Raw genomic sequence first — 15,777 nt, 5'->3', positions numbered from 1 at the left:
AATTTGCGGCATAAAACTTTTGGGTATTGGGTAAGGTTTGGTTCTATTTCATAAAAAACTATAGAAGATATTGCATATTGCAATATAGCATTTTAAAATCAAATAAATTGCCTTTCTAATGATACTCCCTACGCTGGATCCCAAGGCTTCTGAAAAAAACGTTTGTTATCCTGTGAGTGGAATGGTGCACGTAGAGCCCCTTTAGTCCACGGCTTTGGATATTGGATATTGGATATTTCCCAGAAATGAAAGAGAGAATAGAGCACACCTATTCTGAATGGTTATCGTTACTGGCCCCTGCAGTGCTATAGGTGTTGTATAGCACTCCGCATGTTCATGCTGCTCGCTGCTCTATATTCTATACAATGCATGATCCGAGGTACATGAATATTCTACATTGATTAAGAGTCATTAGCATAGAATTTTAATACCAAAACAATGCTCATTAATGTAATCTGCATATTTGAATATCATTATACCTCGCATCTTGCACTAATAGGATATATTCTGGCGTGGAACTATACATTGCGAAAAGTTTACCGGACGAGTTCTCAATGGCAATCATTTTGGTGCCACTTTCATCGCAAAAAAGCAAAATACATGTCATTACCATATGAATAGTGTCCTTGGTTCACTTGTATATTTGTCGCTAATGAACTTTTCTCGAGTTCCTGTGCCTTTTGGGCGAGTTATTAGTGACGACCATAGTGATAAGGTTTCATCGCATAAGGAAGGGAATATGTCCTTAGCATCATGACGCATTTGCCGGTTGAACTTGCGTCCCCATTATCAATGAACTTTTCGACTTCCTTCGTTTTTAAAATGCAAAATACTGCATTTTGGAAGCGTGTCGCTCATGGCGCTCTAACCCTTCGCCACAATTTCAAAGCCACATGGTCTCGTGAACGGGAAACGGATGACGTATAAGATACTGAATTACGTGCTGGTTTGAATATCTTCGTCTGAAGTAAGAATATAACTATTACAAAATAAATACGCCACTTCACTTCTCTATTATTTATAGGGTGCGTCTTTGATGAAACTTTGTGATATAAAGTTAGATCTTCTTCATATGTTTTCATAGATAATTAAGCTTTTGCTCATAGGTCCTTTTAGGACTTAGATCATCTTCGCGTTTATTATCCGATTTAATATTGCATCAGTCGAAGCACTGTGTGATGTCTCTTTGCCTCTTCAAAGAATGTATGATAAGGTATTTTTGTCCGAAATCTGACTGGAAGATAATTATTGTCGCCAAAATCACTCCAGAATCTTCTAATTAATTTCAATGTTTTATCATGTTTGTATACCAATTAATATAAACTTACCTGTATCTCACTCACAAACTCAATTGCGATAGTTCTTCCAAGCATCTCGGCGCAGTAAAAGCTAAATAAGACTTTATCATTCTAGACTATCCCAAGCAACATGATTCGAAAGGGCGTTTTACTAGATAATAAGTGTCGACCTTTTTAGGGGGGGACTCTAACATCCCCTTTATGTATCCTTTGTACACTCTTTGTCTTATTCTCGTTTTCCGAATACGTAATTCACATCATGGAACAGTTAAAAAGCTATTCACGCAAGCGCTATTTTTTTGGTTCGATTTTCCACAGGGTAAGCGCCGATGTTTTCCACGTATCAGTGGCCGGAAGAGAGCACGGGAATTAATAACGGGTACTTGCTGGCAAATTTGTAGCCTCGTCATTGAGGATTGGGGCTTCCCAGTTTTGATGACGAATCGTAGATCAGTCATCAAATACTGTAAGGGTTACTCTGGTCGTGACGTTTCCAAATTCAGCCAAGGTGAAAAAGTCTGCTTCGCGCATGCTCAGTTTCTATCATGAATTCTACGAATTGAAGAGGTGGGGTTGCACACGCGGAAGTAGAACGCTGAAGACCAAACCACGGCAGTACTGAAGTGATCGGCGAACGGAGCATTTTACGATCACGTTCTCCAATCGCAATATAGAAACCATGCTATCGTCATGCCGCCACACACTAGTGCTAGCTATGTTGTTGTACGGAGTTGGAGCGCAGTACCACTTCTCGATACAGCCTACGGACACCAATACTGTTGAGGGTACGTCTGTTAAGTTGCAGTGTGAAGTGAACGTAACTTTAGTTGGAGATGGCCAGTCTATTGGTTTACTTTGGCAATTTAACTCTGCTTTTATATATGATCAAGAGTCAAAATATGACATCGAGGAGGAGAGAAACTTTGATCGACAGAACGGTTCTTTGAAGAGTACCTTGACGATCGCCAAAGCTACCCCACAAGACGGAGGTCTCTATGTTTGTACTTTATACGGTGAACAAACATTCGTGACAAAATCGAACAGAGCAAAGTTGACGATCGTTTCAAAACCTACATTTACACGAGAACCAAATAATGTCACTGCCATTGAAGGTCACGATGTGACCCTGCGGTGCAAAATAGCAGCAATAGATCCCGCCGTAATGTCCGTGAAATGGACGAAAGAAGGTTCCGTGGTCGCCATTTCCGGCGCTAACGCAACCGAAGAAAACGGACGCGATGTTCGATACTCAATCATCGGTGACAACGTTAAAACATATCATTTACAAATCAAGAAGGTAAGACAAAGCGATGCGGGAATGTTTCATTGTAGTGTGCACCTCAGTATGTCAGACGAAGTTATCTTACAGTCACCTGGCGCGACGCTAGATGTCTTGTTCCCACCAGATGAAATCTACCCATCATGCAGTACGGTTGAATCAAAGAACTTTTCAGCAGGTGATACATTGACGACAGAGTGTATTTCTAGAGGAGGGAATGGACCTCTACGTCTGTCATGGATACGAAACGGTGAAGAAATAAACGGAACACGTGTTTCTAATGAAGACCCCTATATCAGAGATACGTGGACTTTGGCACCTGCCGACAACGGCGGTAACATAACCTGTGTAATGAAGGGTAAAGCTGTACTGGATATACGTCAGTGTGTGATAGGTCCATTGAATGTGTATTTTGGACCAGTTGTATCGATAGAACCATTGACAACCCAGGTGTCTGTTGGTCGGTCAGTGACATTTAAATGTTCAGCTTATGCTAACCCACCAATTACAACATACTCATGGTCTTTGAACGGCGAAGAACTTGATCATTCAAGTTCAGACTTGACGATCGATTGGAACCACATTCAAAAGCAAATGACATCGGAAAGTTCAAAGTTAAACGTCACCTGCACAGCGAATGGTGCGGATTCCAAGGATTCAAAAACAGCAACTGTCACGATCAAGAAAGTAACCATCCCCACAGAAACAACGGCGCCACCTGACAAACAAACAGGGATATCAACAGTCACACTTTACTTAATTGTTGGAATTTCATCATTGTTGCTCGCCGTAATTGTTCTAGTGTGTTTTATTTTGCTTCGGAGAAGGGGGAGAAGAAAATATGACGAGGCTCGGGCTTTAAATCAGTCATCACCTGACACTTCGTATGAACTGACAGGTGTCCAAAGAGACGAGAGTGTCAAAAACGAGTGTTCCCCGGAGAGTGATCAAAGAACCCCGGTTCTGGGCTATCGCTATGAAACATGGGATCACCCGATAACTGTGTCGCATGGGATGGACGGCAAGATGGGTACCTTACCGCGTGACAACGACGGCGTTACTGACATTTACGCCGAGGTGAACAAGGAGAAGAAACGAAAAGACAGGGCCGCGAGAGAAGACGCGCGCAACGGCCATACAAAATACGAAAACGTTGATTTCGGCGTCTGTGAATCCGGAGACACCGATTCGACAGAAGGAAAGAAAAAGAGAAAGCACAAGAACGTGGAGGGGTTAATTTATGCCGAACTAGCGCTAACGGACGATGATAAGGAAAAGTGTACGGAGATAAATCGAAGAGACTCGCCTGTGATATATGCAGATGTGACGACAGAGTGAGATGGAAAATTTCACAAAGAGAAAAAAACTAGTTGTCTGAGGAGATACTTCCATTTATATGTAAAACAAAGAACATGGTTTCTTTGCTCGTGGATGGCGTGAAAATCTGTTCAGTGTGTGTCGACTGCGACGTCAATTTATTTGATTCTTTTTTTAATTTTGTGAAAATTTGAATCTTCACGTTTATGTACATTTCGCAGTTTTTATCGCAAGATTTTATTCACCAGCTAGTATGATACAGATGGTTGACATCCATAAATAGGTACACAGGTTAATTGGCTTAGAGTTTGGGAGTGTAAAGTTAGACATGCCAATATACGATAACGTCGTTCGTTACAACCGAGTGATTTTTTTCACTTTATTATTTACAGCGCCTATTACGCATCTCTTATCCGGAAATTTAACTTATACAAATAATCGGCGAGACTCATATACAAATTTGGTTCAAGCCGCTAACCGAATTTCTCAATGAGACGTTTATTTTTAGAAATGCATATATATAGTTCATGACCTGTCGAATGAGGTCATACTCCAGTCCTTCTGCCTGTTCGAGTTTTTTTACACAGAGATCAAGCTGGGCCTATACACTCACAGTACATGTGCAGCCATTCGTAAAAAGAGGGATGAAAGGAACTCCATTAAACTTGTTTCAAATTTCAACCGCAGTTCCGCATCATATACATCGCCCTGTAGAGAGAATTGTAAAGTTTTTCGAGCTGAGTATGTACATAGTGACCGCAGGGCAGATTAAGTTTCAACAGTAATGGACGCCACGCTATCGAACAGCGCCTACATTTCTACACGTGTTTATACATTCGACATTTTGAGCGATAAATTTAGTGTAACAAAACTCAAGTAGCCTGCGCTCAGTCATTCCCTGATGCAACAGCGTGGAATTTACTGCAAGCGTATAGCTTCTGAGAAGGCACGCCTCCCTGAGCCGTTTTCAAAGAATACCGGATACACCGGATGCTTCTTGACGCGAACGTGTTCTACAGGCATTCAGCGACGCCGTGACTTACTGCCGATATTTGTCACTGAGCGTACTTCGAACCGCCGACATTCAATTTTTATGACGACTTTCAAGTACAGCCATGCATTTTTTCAAGCTGTTGTAATTTTCGATGAAATCATTTAATATATTTATATACATTATAATTATCTAAAGTCACCATTATATCTCTGAGAAACTACACACCTTCAGACAAGAATCGCCAAGAGTTCGAAGAATCGTTCTGACATCATACTTGAGAACTATATTTTAAGAATATTTATTTCTGTACAGCGAACAGCTGGTAATATATATGTTGAAAACCCACACTTGACGTTGATCATATGTACAAGTCATTATTCATTACTTTATTGATGGAACCATAAAATTATATTGGTTAGCAATATTCAGCTTATTGTAATAAATATGCCAATGGGGTTGTTCTGGTGAAAACGAATAAATATGTGTTATGTGTAATTGAACATAACCATTGATATTTTGCTTGATATGATCAAGCCTTTATCAAACTGTTGCCTGTAGGATTTTCACGTGGATGTGGTGCCAATGATGATACGGTACATATTATGACATATTTATTCCTATACGACCAATTTTAAAATTAAGGTAGTATGCGCCTCTATAAATCGAAAGACATAAACTTTTGCTAAAACTTTCCTTGAGGAACCTTTCAACAATTCTCTTTCAAAATTAAGAATAAAAATCGGGTGTCACCGTGCAAATTTTGGTACTGGTATGGAGAAATATATCACCAAAGATTTACCCATATTGCAAATTCAGTGTTGCCGCCATCCCTGTGTTAACTCTATGGAGAAAAAATAAGGTTTTCGATTTTTGAAAAACCAAGACGGTAAAAATAATTCTTGCACCAAGAGCTTTAAAATGAACCCCCACAAGTGGTAGATCAGAAAAAAAAATTGAAAAAGCTTGAGAGTCCGAATATCGGTCCTATTCTACCTTAACATGTTTTGTCTGATAATACTAGTTTGCAGATTAGGCCTAAATCAAGCTCTGTATTGATAGTTTAGGCAGAGACGTAAATATGTATGTCGGTCAATCAAGGTCAAGGACGATCACAAGACTCATCATCTCAATAGTTTACTCTACTGGTAATTGAACTTGTCATGTACGAGAAAATCTGCGAGTAATCAGAGACACTCGAAATCAATGCAGATGAATTGATTTTCCATTTTCTTGTACCATCGCGAGTCTAGATATTTTAATTATTAATCTGAGTATCTAACAATAATTTCTTTAGTATTTATCGTCAACCTTGGTTTCATCAGAAAGTTTGGATTATGTTAAATCCTATTTGGCTAGTGCCTACTTTTCGAGTTAGAAATAAACAGTCATTATTATAATAAAAGTAAAGTTCTTTCATTCCGTAATGGTGAAAAACATCCGTCAAAATTCTCCGTAATCAAGAGTGTCGGAATTAAATTGTAGACGATCGAGACGTCAACCGGATAATGTCATGACGTAAGCGCGAAATATTTCAAATTTTATTTTCTTATGTCTCGATACGGAAGCAAACATCAATGCACTTTCATTTCTTAATTTTTTTTCCAGCATGCGAGATGATAACTATACAGTTTGAACAGAGGATGCAAGACAGACGTTAAACAGTTCTGAAATGAATGATATCTTTAAAATAAGAATTGCATAACTTCCAGCTTACTGGGATGTATCCGGGTCAAAGATCAGTGTGTAATTCTGTCTGCCTATATCCTGATTTACTCAGACGCTTTCCCATTCAAGGGTGTATGAATGGATAGAGAGTTGAACCCGTGCAATGAAAACGCAATAAAAGCTTTCAGATACATGTATATCCTTTCACACTTTACAGTCTGATGTGGCGAGAGATTTGGTGAGATCATTTTTAATTATGCAGACAATCATCTGTGCAACTAACAGGTTTTGCTGCGAAGCAATATCGGTAACACGTGACGTCATGGTAATGTCCGTTGAATATACAATATACACAGATGCACGAATATGGACTTTCTATCGATTGTCAATTCGTTTTACATCACTTAGTTGCAATCTGAATAGTGTGAATGTAATCCATATGCGCTGATCGTCTTACGTGTTTTTCTAATTTTGTGTATTTTTTTTCAGACTTGACATGATCATTCCTTGTGTTAACTCCCACCCATCATCTATCGCTTACTGACAGCAATCAATCAATCAATCAATCAATTAGCAGAATGTATAATTACAGCGCCAGAATCCAAAAACAATGTTTGCTTATCTGTGACGCTCAATGGCTAAACCACACCGTATGCTCTGAGAACATGTGCGTTTTCAGTTTTCTTTTTAAATTATCCAAGTTTGGGAATTCTCTGATGTCACGTGGTAGTGAGTTTCATATTTTAGGGGCAGCATGTGAAAATGCACGACCAAGATAGGTGATGGTTTTGCAGGTTGTACATCTCAAAAGTTTCTTGTAATGTTCTGTGTACAAGTCGAAAAGCTACTATACTCCAGCATTTATAGATGAGATGCGAATACACAAACCATATTCTTCCTCTTAGAATTAAGAAATGAATTATTCGAACGATATAACTTGTTCAAGTTCTTCTTCAGTGTCCACACTTGACCGACAGAAAGATCTGAGTGCACGAATAGCTGAAGGCGTTGAAAACAAAACCTAGATATGTAAAAAAGTGGCGTATTTGCAGTAAAGTGTATTAAACTGTCCTGTAGATTGGTAGCATGTTGTAGCGCCTATGTAATCAAATAGTGGCAATTAAATGTGAATCGGCTTTTTGAATTATTTGTTTTTAGAGATGTTGGCAGTTTTTACTTTTGTGTAGATTACTTGTTTTCTTTTCTCGACATTTGTTGTCTTGTCGCTGGTTTATCAAATGACACAACCACAATCTACGTAACAGCAATTTGGTAAAGGAGAAAGGACAGGGATGATAGATGTGGCGCCCTCAACGAGGTGCATGTGAATTGCTGCCACAAAGCATCGTTTACCGCAACATCATGCAAGACCTAAAGACGTTTGTACAGAGTGATTGTGAACATTTCTCGTCTGATGGCAATAGAAAACAAGTTACTTTGTCAGATGTGTTACCACAATGCTATTGTTTTATTTATGAACGGTATACCATGAACGTAAATGCTTGATTTAAATGTGTGCGCCTCGGGGACAAATCATTAACACATAATTTTTTACAAATTTGTTTCTGATCTATCACTTCTGGGGGCTCATTTTAAAGCTCTTCATGTAAGAAAAATTTTCACCGTCTTAATTTTTCGGGGATAAAAAGAGAAAAAATTTCATTTTCCCATGGCTTTAACACGGAGGTGCGGACAATTTGAATTTCAAATATCAGTAAGTGTTCAGTAATCGGTTACTCTGCTGACAAACTTTGCCCGATGATCTCTGATTTTTGTTCCTGATTTTGTAAGAGAATGGTTGAGATTTTCATTTAGGAAGGTTTGAGGAAAATTTTTAGTCCTTCACTTTCTACACGTGTTACTACCTTAAGTTGCCTGACGCGATCTTGAACAAGCCCTCAGTGAAAAAACAGGTTTGCTGCTTTGAATGCTCATACAAGTATGAGAAGAGAAGGGAAGTCCAAAACCTTGACCCATTTGTGCTGCTCACCAGGCAATGGCAATTTATATTAAAATGTCGCTTTCGACGATTCTTCCACTAGAAATATTTTAAGATTGAGAGTGAGGATTTCACAAAACAATTCTGAAAAAGTTCTTTCATTCAAGGATTGAGTCTGAAGCTACTCAGTGATTGCTTAAATGTAATTAAATTATGATTTGGGTACGTGCCTGTCCACTGGTCTTTAAGTCTTACGTGACATATATAACGCCGCCGATAGCACTTTTACTGGTCTGTCCTAGAAAGACTGCATGGTTTGTGGTATGATAGGCGAGTGTCTGCTTATGTCCCCACGTCTGATGATCGTGACAGTGTAGCGCGGTGTTCAAGCCACTGTGAACGATAGGAAAAGGCGTTGGCAACAATAATGTACTGGAAACTCCTGCTCCAACTTAACGAGAGGATGTAAACAAGTTACACTCCTTTGCATAATCTAGGGACTACCCAGAGTCAAGAATGTAACATTTTAGACTTTATAAAGAAATTGATTGAGACTTTTACTCTAGAGTCGATATTTGGTCTTAAATTCGTTTTAAATCTATTAAATCAATTGAAAATAGTGTTCATTTTTACATTTGATGAATCATCCAATAAGATACTGGTTTGCCTATTATTTTTCATTAAGGTTCCATTAGCTGTATCTTCTGGCGATTTTTCCGTTAGTTTTGATTGAAATGATCACTGGCTCATGTTGAAAAGCCTGTCAAATAACAGCGAATCGCATATTATTCGGAGACATTACGTGCCCTACAACTAAATAACATGTGATTTTACAGCGAAAATTTCAATTTTTGTCCGGACAGAAATACAAACTCTGTTGACACGCGTATTGCAACGTAGGCATTCTTCTGCAGCTGTGCGAGCCATTTACAGCAATTTCAAAATAAATATTCATTACTTATGCCCGGTACTTACGTCGTAGTCCATTGTCCGAGCACGTTGCGTAGCCAGATGTCTGGCAATCCACGACGCAATGTTGTTTTGATCCCGCAATAAGCGTGAACTTGTACATGCCAGACGTCAACAAACGAGCTCGGAAGGGCAACACGTTTGAACAAAAATTAGCAGTTTTATGTGGCTATAACATCACTAATCATGTTTGTTTCTTCGTAAAACAACATTTTGCAACAAATATGAGCCTCCAACATGGAATTTTCCGAGGTAAAAAATGGTCAAAAGTTACAAATAATGGCCCTTTAAGATTCAAACAAAATCGGATGGTCTTCAAAACAAGATCTAGGCGCAGGGGTTGCTTTTAGTTTGTCACTCTCTGACTTAATTCGTGTTCATCATCAACATCGCATTCAGACCCGACGCTACTGTAATATATCTTTCTTGTTTTTAGAGGAATGTAAACAAGAATCAGCGCTTCTCTCTGCTGTATAGCTTTTGTGAAAAACTCAGCCGCCTCGGTTGCATGACGCTGTAGAGGGCGCTATTTGGAGAAACGGTCAACTGAAATGAAGTGCGAAATCAAGAAGCAAATATTTTTCATTAGATTACAAAGGTTTCTCGTCGATCAAGAACTCAAATGGTCGGCCAACTTGAATAACCAGCCTGATGACTGTGATAACGAGACAGCTGACTACCATATTGCTACAGTTGCTAGATGTTCGTAGATTGCAAAACAACTTCAATATAATGCCGAAGTTTATGTTTTCTGAACAGTTTTCAACAGACGTGCAGTGTACGTGTTACGGTTCACCTTTTGACATTTTCTTCGGGAAAATCATGATGACTCTACGTATGCTCCATTACTTATCATGACTATGGTAATTTTCGAGCGTTCCACCATTCAGCACCAGCAACCGAACAATCGGTAGTCATATTTCACAAACTTTGTGTTTATTACAGTATTTCCGTTCAAAACTCAGTCAGCGGGAGTTTCTCTTCGTGAGACCTTATCTCATTAGACCACAAGATGTTTTCTTTCCTCGACCATTCTATCTTTGCTGCCGTTGGCTAGATACCTTTGTGTGTTTGTAAACTAAGCTTTGATCAATTTTCCCCTGGTGTAATATAAGTACACTATCGAAGACCTCTCCCTTTGAGTGATATATATAGACATTTGTTGCGTGAACACAAGGTGTGAAGAGAAGATGTCGTGAAGTTCTCTCAGAATGACCTCAAGAATGTCAGGCATCGTCTGTTTAATTGTCCTCGTTTGTTTTGTCGTAGTGGATGGCGCGATGCAGCCCTATGCGAGCATCAGAAGCAATCCAAAAAATATCGAAATCATAAATGGGATGAGTGGTATTCTTTACTGCAGCGTGGCTGGGCTACGAGCCGGCTACACGGTGCGATGGAAGTTCAATGGCACGCTACTCTATCCAGAAACTGATCCAAAGTACGAGGCAATTGTCAACCAAGGGCGGGGTCTTTACGACTTGAAGATTTACAGCGCCAACGCAAGCGACGAAGGTGAGTACCGATGTAGCATTTATGGATCCGGCGGGGAGATGCTGGACGAATCGAAGCCAGGCACTCTGTCGATCCTACCTCTTCCGACGCCAAGCTTCGGAGAACAGCCGGACAATGTCACCACCCTCGAAGGAGAAACTGCTGTCTTTCGTTGCCACGTCAACAACTTCACGAGTGACAAACTGGTCGTCAGGTGGACAAAGGGAGACAGAATCATATCAAACGGCCACCACATGTCATATAGAGATTTACCGGAGCAGGAAGGGGATCTCCATCACTACTCGGTGCTTGGCTCCGTGGTGTCCGGTAAATTTGACTTAAGAATCACCAATCTATCAACCGGGGACCAAGACAATTTCTACTGCATCCTATACCAATCGGTTGGAGGTGGCGTTGTCATGTCTTCGCGGAGGGCGTCCCTCACGGTTCTCCGACATTCCTGCGAGACGGACGGCGATCCTCGACCATTCTACGAAGCTGGGGATATCTTAACAGCGACCTGCTCCGTCGGCGGCAACAAGTCTTCCGATACTGAGCTCTCTCTTTCTTGGCTGACGAACCTGGGTGACTTCAACGGTTCACACATGCACCCCGATACAGACCGCCACGTCATACGGGACACCTGGGCCTTATCGGCAATTGATGACGAAATAGTGATATCTTGCGTCATAAGCAGTCCCTTAGAAACACTGAACCAGAAAAAGTGTAGACTCGGCCCATTCCGAGTGTACTTCCCGCCAATATTATCGATTTTTCCGATGTCGGTTGAGGCGTACGTCGGTGGGTCTATTACACTTGACTGTTCCGCTCATGCTAATCCGTCGGTGACTCAGTACAGATGGCTGATCGACAAAAAACCTGTGTCTGCCTCCGGCATGTGTTACCACATTTCTCACGGTGGTCGCAGGATTACAGTCAAGAATCTGCACGAAGGAAACGACGGCATGGCAATATCATGCTCAGCCAGGAACAGCTACAGCAATGGTTCTTTAATGAGAAAGGTGACTGTAAAGAAACTGATATCGAACGACAGTTCCACCACCATTCAGACCAGTCTGCCGAGCACGTTTCCAAGGATATCTACGCCGGTTTTAACATCTATCCTCAAGACAGAATCTTCACCAGGATTTGTTCCCCGTGCTGATCCTTTCTTGGACTTGAAGAAAACTTCCATTCTCTTGGTGATCTTACCGTCTGTATTGGTGTTTCTTCTCATCCTGACTCTTATTGGCGCCATTATCAACCGTAACAGGCGGCTAAGAAAGTGGACGCCAGAATCGTTTGTCGACGGCTTCAATTCTTGCCAGCTTCAGAGTTTTAATAGCTTACCCAACATGCACCGCAACGAAAACATTTATGAAGGCCGCATAAACGGAGACATCAACTTCAATGACTTCGGGATAGGCGATGATACCAACACGGCAACGGCACGTTCATCGCCGTTAACGTTGAAAGACTCTCGCTCATCTCTGTTAAGCGATCGCAAATCAAGTGTCGCGAACGAGGACGACGGAAAAGATAATCATGGAATCGCCTCTGACACTGAGCGCTCACCACAAACCGACGAAGAAAGTAATATGGCGGATATTTCCGGCAACAAGAACACGCAGAATGACGTCTCCGAAGTTCAACCTGACAAGGTCAGCCTGACCTCATTTGACCTCTCTCTGCGGACTGAACCCTACGAGGTCAAGAAGGAGGACGAAGCTACTGAGGACAGACGTAGAAAGAACGTGGAGGGGCTCGTTTACGCCGAACTTGACCTTGCGCGCAAAGGCAACTCTGATCCCATAAAACGCAGTGAATCACCCGTTGAATACGCTGAACTGAAGCCCAATAATGTCAAACGCTAGAGAGAGAGAGAGAGAGAGAGAGAGAGAGAGAGAGAGAGAGAGAGAGAGAGAGAGAGAGAGAGAATACCTCGAAGGCCTGTGTGTTCATAAAATTTAGTGTAGTTGGAAGCGATAGCGATAACTTCAATATTGTAAAAAAATTCATATTTTAAACTTTGAAACTCTGTAGACATTACGTATTATATCCTTACGATTATACGTAGAAGCACTTGAGATTTACACGCAGACGGTTTAAAGTTCGTTTTTCAAAGGTTAAGCTCGGAACATTAGATATTGCGATGCAATTCTGAACGATATTCACAATTACAAATTGTAACAATGATGAATATATGTCATAAATTGTAAACTCGTGTGGGCGTTATTGAACAAAAGCGACCGTAGACAGTGTTACATAATTTCTTGAACTGACTGAAAATATGGTTTGGCCTTGTAGTTTCCTAACTCCTTCCTAACTTTGTAAAAAGTGATATATTTCAGTCATGTCGTTAGCTCGATCGAAGAGAAATACAGTGCGGTTGTCTGAAGTTTTTGTCTTCCAATAGGAGCACAGAAGTTTTCAGTGAGGAATGAGGAACCATAGACATGTGCTACCTATATTAGCGACGAGTCCTTACAGGTAAAATTGTCCCCTTTTTCATTTATCCATATGTATATAGTTTAATTGTAAGATTTAGGTAAGCGTGTATTCATGTAATGCACACCATATGTGCTGAATTTCGAGCAAGAGATCTGATTTGTTCATTTGGCACTTTCTACTCTAAGCATTGTGTTTCCTTGTAATGACTACGTACACCTTTACTAATAAAACTATCGAATATCAAAACTGTTCTGACCATTTCTAGCGGGAAATGTTTGATATATCTGGAGCAGCCTATATCTCGCCAGGCTTGCTTATTCGGGCAGGGACCCCCCCCCCCCTCGGAGACTATACTGCGCCGACCTAACCAAGCCGTGTAGAGCGGACGGTGGATGTGGAGATGCCACTTGGTCTATTTCAAAAAAAATTCCAGCTAGTTTAAACTTTAAAGAAAGCAATTTTTCAAGGATTTTTCATGGTCTGGAACTCGCCACCTCGCGGACAGATATTCGGACAGTCAAACCTTTATACCTTTTAATCCACCACTTCTGCATGGGTGTTCATTTTGAAGCTCTTGGAGTAACGAATATTTTCACGGACTCCATTTTTCGAAAATCGAAAATTTTATTTTTCCTCAAAGACTTAACACAGGTATGGCGGCCATGTTGGATTTCAAGAGTAAATATTGGGTAGATTGTTTCTCTAGTAACAAATTTTGTACAGCGACCCCTGATTTTTATTCTTGATTTCCCAAGTTAATGATTTGAAGTTTCCTTACAGAAAGTTTGAACAAAAGTTCAAATCTTTCAATTTCGATACGCTTACTACCTTTACATGAAAGTGGAGACAGATAACTGTCGACCATTATACACTTAGAGTACTAGCGATAGGTGTATCGGGTCAAGAATATTCTATTTTAAGTTACTTGACTTTTGGTCCGTAGTATCTACATATTTGAAATTGTTAGAAAAACTGGACACTTCAATTTCTCTCGAACAAGTTATATCGAGTGATTTCTGATTAATTATTGCTATGAACATATGCATAATGCTTTAATTAACACAGAAAGTTATCCTCAGAAAACAACATGAATTGCGAAAAGACACGTTTCATCCAAGCATAACATCAATGGCCCACTATGCAATCACACGTGTATGGATTGAAAAGAAAAATCAGCAGTAAACGAAAAGTTTGATGCTCTGTGTGGTTTTGTGAGACTAGGGAACGGTTGCTGTGCTTACTGACTGCTGCATCCCATTGGCTCCATGAACTTTTCACTCTTTATTGGTGGATAAAATGATGAATTTTATTTAAAGGTGCACGCTCTCCTACTTTGTCTGATGACACATAATACGTCGTCTCAGTATCTTCAATCATAGCATGGACACACACAGGTATCACCGAAGTTCAATGGTGGATATTACTTAAACTAATTCTTTTCCTGGTGCGAATCCGATCATAATTAGACAATGGTTACTTCGAAATGATGAAAAAGTATCCAAGATTTCTTTCCCACGTCCATAAAGTGGTAAATAGATGCCCAACAACTTGAAGAAACAAACATGTTTCAAGTAACAAAACTATGGCATAATTATATACACACCGAACCTTTGACGTTATCGCACACTGCCTCTCTCTCTCTCTCTCTCTCTCTCTCTCTCTCTCTCTCTCTCTCTCTCTCTCTCTCTCTCTCTCTCTCTCTCTCTCTCTCTCTCTCTCTCATATATATAATATACTATGCGCTACTTTTGCATCAGCAAAAGTCAACCAGAAGGATTTAGATCAATGCCTCAGCAAGTTCTTGTACCAATGGATGGAAGGAATTACCTGCGTCCGACAGAAGGAATGTCGATATTTCAAGTCTTTCCGTAAAGAAAATATTTTTAGAATTGTGAAATGAGTTCTTAGTACTTGTTTTATTGTCTTTCCATCTTTTTGTTTCATCATCACTTCTTCGCAATGTGACAAAGCACTGCATCGAAGAGACAGATGAATAAAGTAGATGACGCTGGATACAAAGAATAGGTGTTTGCTTGCAACTTTGATATCAAATAGCTACAGACACCAAGTCGCATTTTGTAATATCGCCATTTTATACAAAGTAACCTTTAAGCTTTCTCATATTCTGTTTAAGCTGAAGCACTTTTTGATTTCACCTTCGTGCGTTAACCAACCTCGGACATGACACGATTTTTCTCACAATCGATCGCGCGAACAGCTTCGCTTTTTGTCCAATGCAACCTTCTTTATGCTGAAGTAACGACATTAAGGGTATAAAGCAAACTTCGTCGACATATACGAGATCACATGACACTATTAGAATGAACTCAACCCGACGTCAGACTTTGTGATTTAGAAAACTAAGATTGTTCAG

The 15,777-nt window shown here is 40.2% G+C and overlaps 2 protein-coding genes across 2 annotated transcripts; both read left to right on the top strand.

Annotated features, from left to right (window-relative positions):
- Window positions 1–1,818: 1,818 nt before the first annotated feature.
- On the top strand, window positions 1,819–5,630 carry LOC139142262 (cell adhesion molecule 4-like). The gene has a single exon (XM_070712146.1). The coding sequence runs from the start codon at window positions 1,978–1,980 to the stop codon at window positions 3,913–3,915; it is 1,938 nt and encodes a 645-aa protein (XP_070568247.1). The 5' UTR covers window positions 1,819–1,977; the 3' UTR covers window positions 3,916–5,630.
- A 2,369-nt stretch (window positions 5,631–7,999) lies between these two features.
- LOC139142260 (peroxidasin homolog) lies at window positions 8,000–13,646 on the top strand. The gene is made up of 2 exons (XM_070712145.1): window positions 8,000–9,177; window positions 9,754–13,646. Exon 2 carries the CDS (start codon window positions 10,673–10,675, stop codon window positions 12,824–12,826), a length of 2,154 nt encoding a protein of 717 aa, XP_070568246.1. The 5' UTR covers window positions 8,000–9,177; window positions 9,754–10,672; the 3' UTR covers window positions 12,827–13,646.
- The last annotated feature ends 2,131 nt before the right edge of the window (window positions 13,647–15,777 follow it).

Source organism: Ptychodera flava, chromosome 10 (genome assembly GCF_041260155.1).
Source record: "Ptychodera flava strain L36383 chromosome 10, AS_Pfla_20210202, whole genome shotgun sequence".
NCBI lineage: Eukaryota > Metazoa > Hemichordata > Enteropneusta > Ptychoderidae > Ptychodera > Ptychodera flava.
The sequence above is the reverse complement of the archived record's forward strand: the minus strand, read 5'-3'. Positions and strand labels throughout refer to the sequence as shown.

Coding starts and splice junctions, on each gene's coding strand:
- LOC139142260 (XM_070712145.1), top strand. CDS start 10,673: ATGACCTCAAGAATGTCAGGCATCGTCTGTTTAATTGTCCTCGTTTGT.
- LOC139142262 (XM_070712146.1), top strand. CDS start 1,978: ATGCTATCGTCATGCCGCCACACACTAGTGCTAGCTATGTTGTTGTAC.